This window comes from Corvus cornix, chromosome 8 (genome assembly GCF_000738735.6).
Source record: "Corvus cornix cornix isolate S_Up_H32 chromosome 8, ASM73873v5, whole genome shotgun sequence".
In the NCBI taxonomy this organism is placed as follows: Eukaryota; Metazoa; Chordata; class Aves; order Passeriformes; family Corvidae; genus Corvus; species Corvus cornix.
Window position 1 is genome coordinate 31,408,066 of NC_046338.1, and position 17,629 is coordinate 31,425,694.

General features: G+C 47.3%; 1 protein-coding gene across 1 annotated transcript in view; it reads left to right on the plus strand.

Annotated features, from left to right (window-relative positions):
• Positions 1-805: 805 nt before the first annotated feature.
• Positions 806-17,629, plus strand: part of XPR1 (xenotropic and polytropic retrovirus receptor 1) — a 110,502-nt gene continuing 93,678 nt past the window's right edge. The window contains exons 1-2 of the mRNA XM_039556269.1: positions 806-959; positions 8,311-8,362. Coding sequence (XP_039412203.1) covers positions 891-959; positions 8,311-8,362 — 121 coding nt within the window. The 5' untranslated portion in view covers positions 806-890. The remainder of the gene's footprint in view (positions 960-8,310; positions 8,363-17,629) is intronic.

Here is a 17,629-nt window from a genome sequence, read left to right on the forward strand (position 1 = left end):
CATCACATCTCCATATACATCCCATCATACACTGATCTCATCCCATCCTACTGCTTTCCCGATCCCATCCCCTTCCCCATCCATCCCCATTCCATGCCCATCCCACTCCTATCCCATCCCCGTCTCATCACCTTCCCCGCTCTCATCCTATCGCACCCCATCCCCTCCCACCCCTATTCCGACCCCATCCCCCTCCCATCTCGTTCCCATCCCCACTCTCATCCTATCCCATCCTGTTCTCACCCCCTTCCCATCTCATCCTCCTCCCGTTCCCGTCCCGTCCCTCCCCGCAGAGCCCCGCACTGCCCCAGGGCTGTCCCGGCCGTCCCGGGGGCCGCGGGTGCCGCGCCCGCGCCCCGAGCCCGACCCCAAACCCGGCCCGAGCCGCGCGGGCCGCGGCGCCCCCCGGCGGCGAGCGCGGGAACGGCGCCTCCTGGCCGGGGCGGGCCCGGGGCGGGCCCGGGGCGGTACCGGGGCGGGCCCGGGGCGGTGCCGGGCGCAGGCCCCGCCCGGGGCGGCGGAGCGGCGGTGCCGGCGGGCGGGCGGGCCCGGGGCGGTGCCGGGCGCAGGCCCCGCCCCGCGGCGGTGGGCGGGCGGCGGTGCCGGGGACGCGCGGTGCCGGTGCCGGTTGGCTGCGGGCGGTGACGGCGGGAGGCCGGTGGCGAATATGGCGGCGGCGGCGGCCGAGGAGGCGGCGGCAGCGGCGGGGCGGCGCTGAGGAGGCCCGAGGCGGGCTGAAGAGTGGCGGGGCGGGCGGGCGGGGGCCCATGTGCGGTGGCGGCGGACCCCCCCCGCCCCCCACTACCGACGCCCCGTTCGCAGCCAGGCGCCGCCGAGGCGGCTCTGCGGGCGCGGAGCGAGCGCGGCCCCGGCCCGCCGGCGGCGGCAGGATGAAGTTCGCCGAGCACCTCGCGGCGCACATCACCCCCGAGTGGCGGAAGCAGTACATCCAGTATGAGGTACGGCCCGGGGCAGAGTGCGGGCACCGGCCCCGGGCAGAGTGCGGGCACCGGCCCCGGCCCCCCGCGCCTCCCGGTGCCCGCCGTGCCGCGGGGCGGTGCTGATGGAGCGGCAGCGTGTGTGTGTCCGCCGCGGCGGGGAGGCTGCGGCTGCGGCGCTGGGCACCCGCTCCTCGGGTGTCCGGTTCGTTAATTAATGAATTAATTGCCGCCTGTAACCTCTTGCCGGGGGACGGAGGTCGGGGCACACGCGCGGTGCGATGCTCGTCACCGGGCACCCGCAGCCCCGGCGGGGGTTCAGCAGCAGCGCCGGTTCCCGGCCCCGGCGGCGGAGGAGCGGTGACTTTGAGAGGCTCCCGGCCTCCCAAGGGCGATCCCGCCGGGCTGGGCAGCTCCCGGCGCCCTCCCTGCCCTGCCGGGGGCCACCGGTACCGCTGTCGGCTCCGCTGAGCCCCCCAAAACAGGGCACCAGACCCCCAACAACTGCCCTGAGCCCCCCAAAACAAGGCACCAAAGCCCCATCAACTCCCATTTTACGAGCATTTTTAAGTAAGGCTCTGCATCTCTCTGTTTAACACCCGAGTCGGGGCGTTTATGAGCACTGTTTACACCAAGTTCTGCTGCATTAATCGTGAATTATCTGCAGAATACAGCTTTCCAGGCTTTATCGCGCCAGCCTGCTAAAGGTCACGCTGATTGCTTCGTTTCAGATTTATCACACCGGTGCTGGGCTTGGGTTTAACTGGACGGAGCTGGGGGTGGTTATTTGTAGTAAAAACATTTCCTATTTCAGCGTCAGCAGTAAAAAGTGGCAGGTGCCAGCGATGTCTTTTCCACAAGTAATAATTAAATCTAGACAACGGAAAGCTTGATTGTAGGGCAGCCGTGATCAGCAAAACTTCTTGACTGATTGACTCAGTTAAAGCCATGCAACCTTTGCTGTTGTTCGAAGGCCTGTATTTTCTCCCCGGGACTATAATCGCGATTCATTTATACTGTCCCTATTAATCTGTCTGCATTTGCACGGAAAACCACATTAATCTTAGCCTGCTTTGTTGTGATGTCGAGCTCGAAAAGTTTATATTTGCCCTTTTCACTCTTCCTTTGTTTTCCTTTACCTGACTGCAGAGGAATGGACGTTTAAATAGAAAACTGCAGTTGGATTTGGCTTTACAACAATATTGTGATCTCCTTGAATTATGTGGCGAGCTAGATGGCCGAATAATGCCATCGGTCTTTGAGGAGGAGGAAAATCATTGTCTTGATAAATTAAAGGACCGGTTTTGCTCTGCATCATGTCTCTGATGGGTTATCCCTGTGAGAGTTGTCTTCTGTTCCTGGAAACAGAAAACTTGGACACCTTCCTAAGAGCAGGGTTGGAGGGGACGGCAAGGGGGAAATAACAAGGGTGAAAGATCTGGCTGCATGCTGAGCAAACAGCTGTGCAGAGAGGGTAGGGAGACCCAGTGAACCACGACACCTTGATTTACGTGTGAAGAGCTCTGCTGCTCATCGGCCACTGTTGTCATTCTTGGAGGTTAATTTTCAGCTGTTTTAACTAAGGCAGTGTTATTGTGTCATTCTCCATTCCCCCATCCCAGTCTAAAATGTAGATTTCAGTAAAAACTTCCTTCAAGTTCTTACTCCTTCTAATCACAAGTAATCTCCTCCTTGGGTAGACAGCTTAATGTAGAGTGAAGGAAAACACAAACCTCACCCTCTCTTTCAGTAATAACTTTCCAACTCTTTGTTTGCCTTGTTGCAGCTGGCTGGATGTGAGTCAGCCGCCTGCTCATGCATATTGCAGCGATGGAATAGCCCGGCATTTATTATTCAGTAACTGGTGGTCGTGTGGGTGCAGTGCATAAAAGCCCAGCACTACCTCAGTTTACTTGTTGATTATACCTGAGGCAAAAAGCACCCAGCCCTCCTTTATCCAGAGAAATTCCCAGGCGTTGATTAGCGAATGTGAGGTTAAACGCTGCCTGTGTTACTTGTGTGCAATAGTGCCTGCCGAAGGTGTCACAGTAACATTTTAAGACGTTGGTGGTGTATTTAATAGCGTTACAATGTTTCTTCACCTCGCAGTTTACATCGTTTCCTTCTTAATTAAAGCAGTAATCACCCTTTCAGAGTGAGAGATGATCTTGGGCAGAGAGCTCTGAAAAGATTCTTCCTGTTTCCAGGACGTCACATTCCAGATCACAGAATCCTGGAATGGGCTGGGTGGGAAGAGATCTTAAAGCCCATCCAGTGCCACCCCTGCCATGGGCAGGGACACCTTCCACTGTCCCAGGCTGCTCCAAGCCCCAGTGTCCAGCCTGGCCTTGGACACTGCCAGGGATCCAGGGGCAGCCACAGCTGCTCTGGGCACCCTGTGCCAGGGCCTCCCCACCCTCAGGGAAGATTTTTTGCCTAATATCTGATTGAACCCTGCTCTCTTTCAGTTTGAAGCCATTCTCCATGAAAGGATTAAAAGATGGTGTGGAAATTTCTTTAAGTCATTCTGTATCATAAAGCTTCCATGCTCTCATCTTAGTTTTCTGCTCTGGCATTTGTAGTTATTTCCACTGGAGAGCAGGTGCAGTCATTCAGCCCTGGAGAGTGGCAGGACCCAGGTAACCTGTGAGGTCCTTGGATGAGATTTGGAGCGAGCGTGCCTGGGGGAGCTTTGCCAGCCAGACCAGGTGTAATCTGTTGGAGATAAGGCCAGAAAAAACAATGAGATTGTTGTGTTTTCAATACCTAAAAATGTAATTTCACTTTCAGGTGGTCTTTAACAATTGACAGTCCTCAAAACTTCTTACCGTTGATGTGATCTTTTCCTCCAAAAATAATCAGTTCAAGTATTTTAAGTGTGCTTACAGGAAGTATGGAAGTTACCCAGGCTTAGGGCTGGCAGTCAGCGTGAGAGCTTTAGGGAGAGAAAAATCCATTAATTTCCTTTAAACAGGCAAAAGTAAGATACATTTTGGTAGGTGTGACTTGGATTCTTGTTCTCTTTCAGCAGAAGTGCTGCAGTGACCATTGCTGTGCATCTGCTTTTTGAGAAGGACCACTTGGCTTACAGAAAAGAGGAAAAATGGCAATGAATGCTATTCTGTTTCGTTCAGCTTTTCCCAAAGACATTTACCGTGACTGAGTCAACGTTAATGTGGAGCTTTACACAAACCTTGATTGGCTTGGTTTGGCTTTCCATGCCAAATTTCCATTCTGAAGATTGCATTAAATAATGCGGATTGGATGTGTCACATTTACTAAGGAAAATCCATCCCCAACTGATGGTTCTGGAAATCTAAGCTAGTGCAAATGACCAGGAAGGCTTTATGAGAGGACTGGTGGCAGCAGCAGAATACCCAGTCCCAACATAAAGGGATGACTTTTCCTGTTGGAATACTGAGTGTCATTATCAGGCTTCTCTGTGTGAAGCCCACAGCAGAGGGGAGGCATCTGGCAGTGTGGAGCAGGCGGGGCAGTGACCCGTGGATGTGCCTCACCCTGGCAGCAGCAGTGAAAGGGTTTGCTCACCTTGTTTTAGGGGATCTGGTAGTGTATTTTCTTCTGTAAAGTGGGTCACATTTTCCTAGCCTGTTAAACTGTTGCTGTGATGTGCACTGCTTCAGTGCACTTTTTGCCTTAAAAGTTTTGGACCATCCATTTACCCTTCACTTCCTTTGGAAAAATATGAAAACAGGAAAAACATGAAAACAAACAGAATCCCAATGTTTTGTGCCAGACAACTGAATCCTCATTTCCACATAGTCAGTACTGAACAAATTCAGGTAACGCTTGCATGAATTTCAGCTGATGCTTCTTTTTTTTTGCTGAGAGTTTGCTCTGCTGCATATAATGTTCATTTTTGATGCAGTGAAATTGTGGGGTTGTTAGTCCTCTGTTGATCCACAAACTCTCCTGGTTTCCTTTGCTCTTGTGTCCCTCTCTGGATTGCTTTCAGGAGGAGAGCGTTGCTCTGCTTGCTCAGACTTCTAAATGCAAGTGTGTGTCTGCGTGTCCAGCTGATGGAACTGTACAACTCAGTTGCCCAGTTGCCAGAGGGCTGTTTGGTTGCAGTTAATCTGGCCTGAATTTGTTTATCTGCAGAAGTCTGATGGTATTTTTATAGGAAATGTGCATAATACCTTTGAAATCACAGCAGCTGGGGCAGGAGGAGGAGCAGAACAGTTATTACAGGTGCAAAGTTCATGGGAGAGATGGGTAAAGGTGTGAGCAGGTGACCTCCCTTCCCTCCGAGGGAGACCCCAGGTTTTAAGTCCATTTTTGAGAAGAGAAACAGGTTGCTAAGTTTTAGGCATCATTTCTCCCAGACACCACCTGCAGCAGGAAGTAAGTGTGGGGAGAGGAAACTGATAGCTGAGGTTGCCTGCTTGCCTTCAGAGTCTCTCTTGCAGAAACCGTCTTTCAGTTTTTGGGAGGTGGCCAATTCTGCTCGTCAAACCCAGCTTCATGATAGGCAGTTCACACCCAGGCTTGCCACCTCCTGACACAAATCTGTTGTGCTATTTCGCTGTTTGTCCTTCGGGCTGTTAGCGGACGAGCTTAGAGGAGCATAAGTGGTTTGAAAGACTCCTTTAAGACAGCAGGGTTTTTTGAGTTTTAAGGTTTTTGTCCTTGATTTTGTTCACTGTTAAGGTTTGATGGTTGTATTTTCAAGTGTTTTCTTTTTGCCTTTTTTTTGTTCTCTCGTATGTATTTACACAAGTTTGCTGTGGGTGCAAGGTGTAGCGCTGGCACAGTCTAAAGCAAGGCAATAACCCGTTTTGTCTAGTTTGAGGGCAGAACGAGTAATTCTTGAGTGTTTCACATTGACAGTGACGGATAACTTTTGTAAACGATCAGTTCTACAATTCTGTAATCTAGAGGACTAAATAGTTTAGGTGTGAAGGAGCACTGAGTCTTTCAGGTTATTGGTTTACTTATATGGGTCAGGAAAGCAGTAACAAAATCTGCTGCCCTGCAGCTGCCAGATTGTACTATGTCAGCCTGCACGGGGAGAGGTCTGTGGGACGACTGACACCTTCAGCTTTCAACATTGTTTAGTGCAGGACTGTCAATGTTGTCCTTTTAAATTTGTTTCTGAAAAAATGACTGATAAAACCAGAGGTAGGAATTACACCCGGTTTACCTCTGGGTGGGTTGAGAGATGAGTTGTTACTACAGTGACTTGCAATGTCCTGTCTCTTCTGGTTTGTGTATCCTGTGTCATGTGGTTGTGGTTCATGGAAAAAGTTACAGGTAGGTGAGGATGACGAGTGGGATGGAAAAGGAGGGAGACTTTGTGACCACTTGGTGTGCAGAGGCAGATCATGTGCTGCTGACCAGTGAGTCACGGGGGGAAGGAGTGAAGTGGCCAGTGTTCCTGAGGAATTTTAGGAAAGCACCAAGGGTAGGGGAGAGCTGTGCCGCTGGAATGAGGATCATTCAGCAGTGGCTCAGCTGGGAAAACAATTATGCAAGTGACCTTTGTTGAGACCTCTGTGGACTCAGGAGCCAGACCTTTGAGAGATGCCAGAGCTGCCCGTGTAAGCAGCCACCTTGGCTATTGTGTGATAAACAGACTTGTCCTTTAGACCTCGTATTTACCTAACAGGACTGTAACCACCGGGTTACAACAGCGCTCAGGTCCCAGCTGCTGAGCTGGTGGTTTTTACGTCGAGGGTGTTGGGGGATTTGCCATTTAGGCTGGGAGGTTTTGTCCTGGACACTGTGACACACACCTCTGCTGCTGCTATTTTTCAAGATTGTAGAAGTATGGGATATGTTGGGAATCAGGCAGAATAGATAGGAACTAAGAAGACCTGAATGACTTTTTTGTGTTAGATTTCTGTGGGCTCAAAAGTGAGGGAATGTTTTTTTTTTCAGTGGTAGAGGGTGCTCACGTTCAGTATGGACATTAAGATGTGAGGTGTGTGTAAGCAAATCACTTTGCAGTAGGAATGGGTCCTTCCTGGTGGCTTCTAGTTCCAAACTTATGGTTCAGGTTATTCATAGAATCCTGGAATGTTTTGGGTTGGAAGGGACCTTAAAAGACCATCTTGTTCCAACTCCCTGCCATGGGCAGGGACACCTTCCACTATCCCAGGTTGCTCCAAGCCCCATCTGACCTGGCCTTGGACACTTCCAGGGATGGGGCAACCACAGCTTCACTGGACAACCTGTGCCAGGGCCTCACCACCCTCCCAGTAAAGATTTTTTTCCTAATATCTACTCTAAAACTGCCCTCTGTCAGTTTGAATCCATTCCCCTTGTCCTGCCACTCCATCCCTTGTCCCAAGTCCCTCTCCAGCTCTCCTGGAGCCCCTTTAGGCCCTGGAAGAGGCTCTGAGGTCTCTCTGGAACCTTCTCTCCTCCAGGCTGAACACCCCCAGCTCTCTCAGGCTGTCTCTAAGCAGAAGTGCTCCGAGCCTCTGATCATCATTGTGACCCTCCCCTGACCTCACCTCATTCCTTCGGTCACTGATCTGAATTCAGTTTATGTGATGTGAGCGAGCAAATCTTTAATCTATGCCTGGAGTAACACCAGCACCTTAACAACTGCCTGGAAAGAGGCCTTCCAGAGAGGAACTGCGAGTGATGAGGCTCATGATGTGGTGCCTCCCTCGTGGCTCTGGTGAAGGAGGGGTGACTGCCAGGGGTGCTCTGTGTGTATCTGTAGGAGCCCCTCGCCTCCTGGACCTGCTGCTGCTGTGCTTCTCTCTTGTGGGTGAGTGGCTGCTCTGTGCTCTCCGGGAGAGAGAGGCTCATGGTGCCTCCAGGACCTGAAACCTGGTTAATGACTCTGGCTGGTGTTAATGTTGCTCTTCAGTTCCCATCTCTAGAGCAGGTTGTCACCCTTGGTTCCCTAATCTCCTTCATCGTGTTGTCTTCATCTTTTAGGATGTATGTGTATTTTTGTACTCCTATATAACAGTGATGAGAAATCCCTGAGGCTGCTTTTCCTCTGTTTGCCTTGACAAACTCCTTTGTGTCACGCAACACTTCAGGTTTTGTTGTTATTTCTTTATTTTTTTTAATGTAAAGCCTTTAGCATCCTACCAACTGGGAAACATTTTTCCAAAGGAAGATGTTGAAATGTACAGTTGGAATAAATTTTATAGATTAGTAAGATAACAGGCTTTAGACAAAGCAGTCAGTAAACATGAACCTGTTTTACTTGTGAGCAGAAATACGTGTGATAGCCTTGACATCACGTACCGTAGCTTTCTGTGCCCGTCTGCAGGATAAAAGGGCTTTAATTGCTTTTGTTTTCTAACAGGCATATCAAAACAGTGTAATTTTTTTTCCTCTCTTTTAATACTAACGGTGTTCCTTGTTCTCTGCCTCTCCCTTGCAGGCTTTGAAAGAGATGCTATATGCGGCTGTGGACCAGGCCCCTTCTATAGAAGGTAAGCAAATTGTAACCCACACTTGTGTTTTTCTTGGCTCTGGGCGCTGGACACGTAGTCCCGCTACTTTTCTGTCCTCAGTCCTCCTAAACTGGTAAACTTAATATCCTGATGGGCAAATGCCTGTCCTTTCACAGCCTGCATGCTATTTTTGATTGTTAGGACTCTTTGTCCTCTTTCATTGGGACAATAAATGTCTTTGTATAGTTTGAGACAGCAACAGCTGGATTCCTCTTGCTTATAAGGTCATTCAGTGGTGGAAGTGCTTTCTTCATTGTTTGAGAATAGACCTTTGTTTTCCTGTGAGAGCCAGCCACTCTGGGAGACAGCTGTGCTGGAGAGACACTGGTTCCCGGTTTGTTACTGGTGATGTGAGCTGGAAGAGTCTCATCCTTTTGTTCTGTGTCCTCCTTGAATGCTGTGCTGCCTCTTCTATGCAGACATGAGTATATCTTCTTGTTTGCACGTGTATATCTTCTTGTTTGCACTGTTTATTGCCTCTGACTGCTCTAGAGTATTCTAGTAAGGTGTTTGGTTTTAAGCTCGCTGCGTTTTGAATAGTTTGTTTAATTAAATGATGATCTGTGCAACATTTCATAAAGGAGCATTTTACTTTCTGTATCTTTCTTCCTTTTGCTGTCTTTGAAGTACTGAAGAGTTTTTGCCTCTGTGTTGCTTCACTCCTTACTTTCTTGTCCTTCATGTGGATTTCCAACTGATTTATAACCTCCTTACCTTTATTATTTTCACTTTGATTGCAGAGTTAATTTTACTAATTTCTGGACATGGCTCCAGGCTTCTCTCATATTTATAGAGCAGGAGAACAAGTGCTGCTCCTGGTGCAGTCAGTTGTCTAACATCAGTAAGGCTGGTCACTCTTTGTGTTAGGTCATTGATTACTTTCCTTTTGTTGATTAGAAATGGGAAATGAGGTGTGATGTAGTTAATATAATGTGGTCTTTTTTTAAAATTTAACTCCACCTGCTCTTTGATTGAGGTTTTAAAACCAGAGCTGCAATAATTAATAGGTTAAGAGAGTGTGTGTGGGATGGGGCAGTCTGTCCTTAAACTTTTCAGAGGTGCATTCCAAGCTGAAAACTTTGTGGAAGCAATGCTCAGGTAGGTGTAATTTTTAGGTTTAACCTGACACTTCGTAGCTCATTCTACTCATCCTGCTAATTCTGTTAAATGAATCACACTTTTCTCTGAAGTGCAGGTCCTAGAACTAGGTTTCTAAAGGTTATGGTCCCAGAATCCAAAATCTGTGGGTTATCTTTGGAAAACTCAACGTGCACTGGCAAAGAGGAAAGTCTTGCTTTTATTATTTTGAGTAGCAAAATTGCATGAAACCCACCCACAAACTTTTCTCCCCAACTGCATAAGACTAAGAGCAACTGAAGTTTTCTGTGCAGGCCAAACTGACTATATTAACTTTTGAAGACAACCTACCAATTTTATTGAAAACCCAGCCTCATTTTTATGGGAGACTGGAGCAATTATAAGACTTTTTTTCCCCCCCCTCTTCTGTCCATTGGTTTATTATTGACAATGTGAGCAAATGGTGTCTGTGCTAATGAAACTTTGTAGGCTGATGTCGGAATGTGAGTTACTGGGCTTGGCCAGGGATATCTAGGATTTCAAGGTGTGCTTGAGTTCCTAGTTGTAAAGTGTTATAGTTCAGCATTTTGATTTCTTTATTTTCAATGCCTGCGTTACAGTGGTGTTCTGTAATGTGCTGTAGTGTTTGTGTGTAAACGTATTTGGCAAAGCAAGAAGAGGTGAAGAATAAAATAGTATTATATTTATGTTCTTTTAAGCACTGTAAGGATTTTAACTTGTGCTTCTGCCTCCTTTGATGCTTTAAAAACCTCAACAAAAGGAAAGCAATGACTTAAGACAGTTTCCATCAGTAGAACAATGTTCCGTTCATTTTTGGAGAGGTTGGGTCTTTGTACTGTAGAGAATATAATCCAAACTGTTTTGAACCACTCCTATTTAAGTCTGTCTGCCTGACCCGCCCTTAAGTGGAGAGCAGTTACACTAATTCCTTCACCTTTTGTGCTGGAAATGGATCAAGACCATTTCTCAGTCCCTGTTGCTTACATCCTCCTCCTTTTTGAGCCCTTCTGCCTTTGTTCATAGAAGCTTTAGGCCAGGTTTAGTGCATGACTGCACACAAACTGTGCCCAAAACACTGCTCTAGTCCCTATCAGAGGAGATGGAGTAAGCTCCTTGCATTTTGGGAGGGAATGTAGCCGCTGTTGTCAGGGGCTGGCTGTTGGCCTGCATGTTTCCAGTTTAATATGGATTTTGCAATGGATACTTCTGTGTTATTTTGAGCTTAGCACAGAAACTCCAGGGCTGTGCTACTGAAACCCAGCCTCCCAGTACGAGCCTAATGTAATTTCATTTTAGACTGGTCTAACTAAAATCCATTTGCTAATTGATCTAGTTGATCACAGACATGCTGCAAAGCTGCAGAGTTGGCTTTGATTTACCTTGCATGAATTGTAAGCTAATCTTTGGATAATATATGGATTGTGAAGACAAGGGAGTTTTGTACAGCAAAGCTGCGACTGTTCTGGTTCTTATTCTGCTCAGCTGGATGTGTAATCTGGCATTTGTGAATGAATTTCTTAGATTTCTGCTGCAGGCTGCTTACCATGTCAGTCAATAAAATTTATGTATCGATAGAAATGCTTCCTACTGCTTAGTAGAATGCTGAAAGCACTTTGGAAAGTCTTTAAAACAATGAAAAAAACCTGCTACCCAACCAAGGCTTGCTGTAAATAGTAGGCAAGGCAGGTAATAGGTGAACCATCCATCATGAGTAACTTCCTTTGGGTTTGTATTTAGGCATTTTCTGTTTGTGGATGGGTAAACAAACCTAACTTCAGAATGACTCTTAGGTTCTGCAAGAGATAGTTCCTTGTGCTACTTGAGTGGACAAAGTGCTGCTGGGAAGAGGATCTTGGCTCTAAATTGTGCAATATATTCTGTGGTTATGTGGTGACCCTTCTCACTGTGCTGCATTGAATCACACCTGTGTCTATCTGCTTTTTCCTATTTTCGGGTAATAAACAGACTGTGATTTTAACAAAAACCTTGTCGATGTGGATAAGCAAAACCTATCAAGGCTGTATGGTAGGAGGAGGTTGTTTATAGCTGTCCCCTCACGCAGTTGCAGGGTGCTGTGGCTCCCTGTGTTTCATGAGAGTTATTCCAGACCATAGCATGTCTTTTTTGGCAGTTCCTAGCTGTACACATGGATTTCTTTAATCTGTTCAAAGACACTTTTTTTTTTTTTCATCCATCTGTCTCCTTTGTAATGATAGTTTTTATATGCCAGTGTTATTCCTCCAGATACTTCTCATCTTTTTACAAGGCACTCCCCTGATGACACCTGCACCATCCTTCCGCCTGAGCAACATCTGGACTAAATTAGTGTTCAGTCTGTTAATTCAATCCCGTGCACATCACTGGAAAAGGTATCAAGTGGTGCTGGATTCCCAGCTGTACGATGAGACTTGCTTGGCTTTCTGGAGAGTTCCTTGGAGCACGTTTGCTTTGTTAGCTGTTTGTTGCGTTCTGTTCACTGTTACCGGAGCAGTCGGGGTGAGTGGATGCTGCTCCCATGATATCACTCACAGCTCCTGGGTCGCCGTGGCACAGCAGGAAGGCCTGAATGCAGTGTGCCAGGTCAGGCACCCTTTCCTGACCCTAAAATACCTTTGGCAAGAATCTGTGATGATTTAGAGGTGAAACCCGAGTGTAGCTCTGTTTTCCTCTGAGGCAGAATGTGCAGTCCTGCAAAAGCATGAAATTCTGACCTCACTCGCTGGGTCCATGCTGGTTTTGGGTTGTTGTTGTGTTTTTGGTTTTTTTTGGTTTTTTTTGATTCCTTGTCCTCCCACTCCTTTCTGTCCTATTTGTCACCTAAGTGAAACAGGTTACTGGACCACTCTTGCTCGGAGTGCTCCCGATTATTCCGCTTGGTGAGCAGCTGTGTCGGCATCTCCCCGAGCTCCTCATGGTGCCTCTCTTCTCGGCTGCAGCGGGCACGGAAGTGCAGCTGTAAATTATTCATCCTGATTATCTGCTCGAATGGACAGGGGCCACTCTAAATATTATTTCCTAGAATACCTGCCTTTCAGATATTTAAATTTAACCTCCCTTTAGTACTCGTGTAAGCAGATATCATTGTTGTAATATCAGATGGTACAAGAGCGTCCCGTCGTATCCTCTTATTATGGAGATTACTTAACCCCAATCCTGAATTCCAGTGGCACCTTTCAAACAAGGATCACACTGGTTCTGTGGGGTGGAATGGTGTAACGGGGTAGGAGTGGGGAATATGGGTGCTCTAGGGTAGAATTCAAACCCAAAAGTAAGAGGTGGCCTTAAAGTAACATTGATTGGTAGGGGAAAAGCTTTAGTGGTGATGGAGATCCTCTGCTGGTGCCTGTAATCTTTGTGGCCACCTGTTTACTCATGATGGATTAGGAAAGCAAGAGGTGCAAGTTTGGGACATTCTGAGAGTGCCAGCACTGGCAATGTGTCCCATGTTATTCCACCCTTGTTTCTGCTTTCATTAGTAAAGCACTTGCCCTGTTAACTGACAGCTACAAATCTTTAGTTTGGATTTATTTGTGTTACTGAATAAACAAAACAATATTCTTTAGGGGGATAAATAATCTTGGTGAATAAGTAGGGTGTGGGACATCACATTCTGTTTCTTTCCAAAGGAAGTTACGAGCCTGACAGTTTTTGTTAAATGCAGACATGCTTTGAAGGGTTGATCAAAGGCTTTTGATTTGTCTGTGTATATGCAGATGTCTTCTTTTTATTTCAAAATAAACATTTATTTCCAATTGCACAAGATTACTTTGTAGCAGGTTGAGGTTTTGTTTACATGGGAATGCTTAAGGCTTAAAAGAGCCTTCAACAGAAGTGCTGCACATCAGAAGCAGCCACGAAGAGATTAATGCTTTGTCTTTGTTTCACTGTGTTGTCACACACCCATGAGGACACCCCAGATGCAGGTCCTTGATTCTGTGTAGGCTGTAATTCAGTCTGGAGGCCTCTGTATTTATAATTAGTATGTAAACTAACAAAAAAATGAATATAATCCCGTGACAGTCCTCTTCTCAGTTGGAGACCTGATGCCAGGTATTGGATTAGCTGTAGAAAAATAGGTTATTGGGCTTGTGGAAAACGTTAGCTCCCAGAGTGTGCAAACGGTGGACAGGAGGAGAACTTGGCTGCGTACCAGCATTTAGAGAAGGAGATGATGTCTGGTTCCTCTTCCCTGGAGCAATAAAATTTGAAAGGTAAACAGTGCATATGGTTGGAGTAGGGTCCAGAGAGAACAGCTGGATGCTCACTAAAATATTTGGAGCACAGATGCCTGTGTGAAAATGTGGAGTACCGTGTGTTCATGTAAAAGTCACTTTGCTGTCAGAAGCGGTTCAGTGCTCACAGCAAGTCCGCACAGAGACTGCTTTGTACCAAGCCCTGCCGCTGTCTGTGCCTTCAGAGCACACCCACCCACACTGCTGGTGCAGTGGCTTCCTCTGAGGTGTGGAGCACAAACAGACTGGATTGTGCTTAACCAGTAATGAGTGTAACGTGGATGTGGAATAAAGGTCAGGTTTTGCACAGAGCTGGAGTCATAGAATGGAATCAGGGAGCGGTTTGGGTTGGAAGGCACCTGTAAAGGTCATCTAGTCCAGCCCTCCTGCCATGGGCAGGGACACCTCCCGCTAGACCAGGGTGTTCCAAGCCCCTTCCAGCCTGGCCTTGGACACTTCCAGGGATGGGGCAGCAACAGCTTCTCTGGGCACCCTGTGCCAGGGCCTGCCCACCCTCACTGTGAAAAAACCGTATTCCTTGTATCTAATCTCGACTGACCCTCTTTCAGATTAAAACCGTTGTCCCCTGTCCTGACACAACAGCCCTGCTAGAAAGTCTGTCCCCAGGCTGATGGGTAGTGACTGAGTGATTGTTGATTGTGGAGACAAGCAGCCAGTACAAGGTTTGATGTCGCTACTGTCCCGTAGACCACAGGTTCTCACGTTGTGGTCTGAGAGTAGGTTCAGGGCCTGCTGGTGTGCTCGGGGTCCTGGCCTGCCTGCAGCTGCTGTGAACTCTTCCAGTTCTTAGAAACCACTTGTTTCAGAAAGTCTCCTGGAGCCAGTGGGAGCCTCCCTGGGGCTCTCAGGGTGGTGTGGGACCACACAGGGTAACCAAGAAGGTCATGGGGGGTAGGTGGTTTAGCAGGCTCATCACCATTCCTTTATGAAGGAAGTTCGTGATTGTGGTCAGTGGAAATGCTGGACTTCCTCACCCTTTTCGTTTGCCCCATGGCCAGCTCGTGGCTGATACTCTGCTTCATCTGTGTGCACAAGCCTGGAAACTTGTGTTGCTGCTGAGGAAGCCTTCTGCCTTTTCCTCTGCTTTGTGGTGTGCTCTGTATAACTTCAGCAGCAGCTCAGACTGCTCTGACGCATTTGTGTTGTGCGAAGAACTCAAGTCCTAAGTGTACCAAAGAATAGGCTCAAGGCTTAGGAACAGGCAGTTAGTTGAATCATAGGATATTCTGAGTTGGAAGGGATCCACAAGGATCATAGAGTCCCAGCTCTTATCACTGCACAGCAGCATCCCCAAGAGTCACACCATGTGCCTGAGAGCACTGTCCAAAAGCTCCTTGAGCTCTGACAGGCTTAGTGCTGTGACCACTTCTCTGGGGAGCCTTTTCCAGTGCCCAGCCACCCTCTGGGTGAGGAACCTTTTCCTAATACCCAACCTAAACCTGCCCGAGCACCGCTTCAGGCCATTCCCTCCCTGTCACTGGGCACCAGAGGGCAGAGATCAGTGCCTGCCCCTCTCCTTCCCCTCATGGGGAAGTTGCAGACTGTGATGAGTTTCCTTTTCTCCAGGCTGAACAAACCCAGTGATCTCAGCCTCTCCTCATATGGTTCCCCTCTAGACCCTTCACCATTGCTCTGTAATTTTGTCCATGCCCTTTTCTTCTTTACTTCAGCCTCCATGGTATTGACTGCTGAGAGGTGTTAAACCCGGCATGATCCAAGAGCTGGGTGTAGCACAGGAGGTAACGGTGGAAGCTGGACCTGGCAGTCCAGGCTGGCCCACAGGAAAGGGCTGGACCTAGAGGCAGGTTTCTCTGGCAGGTCTGCAAACCTTCTGCTGCAGAACGGGTGTAGATGGTTCCTTAATGACGTGTGTAGGGTAAGAGCAGCACTGGAAATGCTCAGCTGTGCCTTAATGTTTTTCTTCTTCCTTCCTGCATTTGCTTTCCCATATATTAAGATGCCAGTCTGTGGTTAGAGGAATTAACAGTGCTCATAATTTAGCTGGAATGTGCCAGGTTTCATGCTAATGGTCAGAACTCAAGGGCTGAAAAGCAGATTTGCAAAGCTGGAAGATTGACAGCCCGCACTCCTGGGACAGCAGTGAGACATCAGACAGCACAGTGGCTGTACACATGAAGAGCACTGCACATGTTTATGCAAGAGGCCAGTATTTATTGCTTTGTTTCAAAAAAAGGCTTCACTAGATGTCTTAACAGCAAGATTTAGTGTGTACGTGTCTGAGGCAGCCTCTGGCTTTCTGGTCATTCCTTTGGCGCTGCGTTTGAAATAGGTGACTTGAGTTATTAGACAATTAAGATTTTTGGATGAGACTGTAGCTACTTAGTGAATAATGCAACATGAATTAAGTTTGATCGGTTTCTCTCTCTTTAAAAATGCATGCTGTGGGCAAGGGAGTGAGCAGAGTGTCCTGGAAGGACATCTCATTCTTCTACATCATAGCTGCTTGTAAGATGCCTTAGAAAAATGGCCAGCCTGCCAATGCCTATGGAGTGGTGACATCTCTGTGTGACGTGGTGGAGGACCAAAGGCTGTCCCTCCTCCTAAAGCGGTCCTTTGGGTTCTCCTAATCTGCTGTAAGGCCACACCACGCAGAGCCTATTGCATAATTGGTCCCTCAGCGTGAGGAGGTCTGTGTCTTTGATTAAGTAATGTTACAATTAGCAACAGTGTGGTGAAAAGTCAGCCCAGTCGTGGTGACATGTCTTTCCTGATTTTGAAGTAAAAATGAAAGCTAGATGCATATTTCATCTGTGTTGGGTTTTTTTTAACGTGGTATCTGTAGCCTTACAGGCTGACATCCTTTTTGTAAAAGATAATGAATTAGTTTTAAAATGTAATTGTGCTTTTTGTAAATACATAATCTTTAACTTTAGTTACAGCTTAAAACGACAAAACTACAGCATCTTGGTTTTACAAAGCCACTGTTTAAAAAATCACTTCAAAAATTTCTATATTATTCTATTTATTACATGGCCATGGAGTTAAGATATTTTAGATTGTTTTATGCTGCCTTTGTTGAGTGTGGTAACCTTTTTTCCCTGAATTAGTACAGCCTAAGTGTGAAAGTCTGATCCTAGAATTCAGTTCTTTTGGAAACTGAGAAGGGGAAACTGTGGAGAGGTATAATGCATCTTTTACTAATGTGTGGTACGACAAGAGTATGTAAAACCCCTTAGTTGTAAGGCAGCAGCACCATGAGTCAGAGTTGTCTAACTAAAAATCACAAAGAAAACTGCATGAAAATACATAAATTTACTTTTTTAAAGTGGTTTTTCTCTGTCCGGGGTGGTGACTGGGACCATAGAGGGCACAGACGTCACTGGCATGGTGCAAAGCCTTTTTGGGCACTGCCTCTTCTCAAATTGTGCACTCAGCAGCTCGACTTCCCCTCTGCAAGGGGGAAGCCTTGTTTATCTCCTAGGAGATGGAAAACCAATTTCTGCTTCTTGATGAGAAGCTGGCAGGCTATTTGACTAAACAAGAGAGGCAAGGCAGTGTGTTCGAGGAGAGGGGAATTGCATCCCATAACATACCAATATAAATGCAATTTATTTTGCATGTGCTATAAAGCCCCAGGCACACGTTTTAGAGGGGGAGTGAGAATTTTTTGCATGCTGAAATGCCAGCTCTAAATAGAAAAAGAGGCAAATTTGGCATCCAGACTGTGTTTATAACCTTGGTTTTATTTTTACCATAATTGCTTTGCATGCTTTTATAAATGCTCCCAATGTCTTTGTGGGGCAAAGTGTAGAGGAGCTGCAAAGATCAGCGCGGATGAGCTGATAACTTGGGATCTGTCTTGTCCCACAGTTGCAGACTTGTTCTGACACATGGCCAAGGCTGCTATTCTGGAGCCTCCTTGCTGGGATCCCAT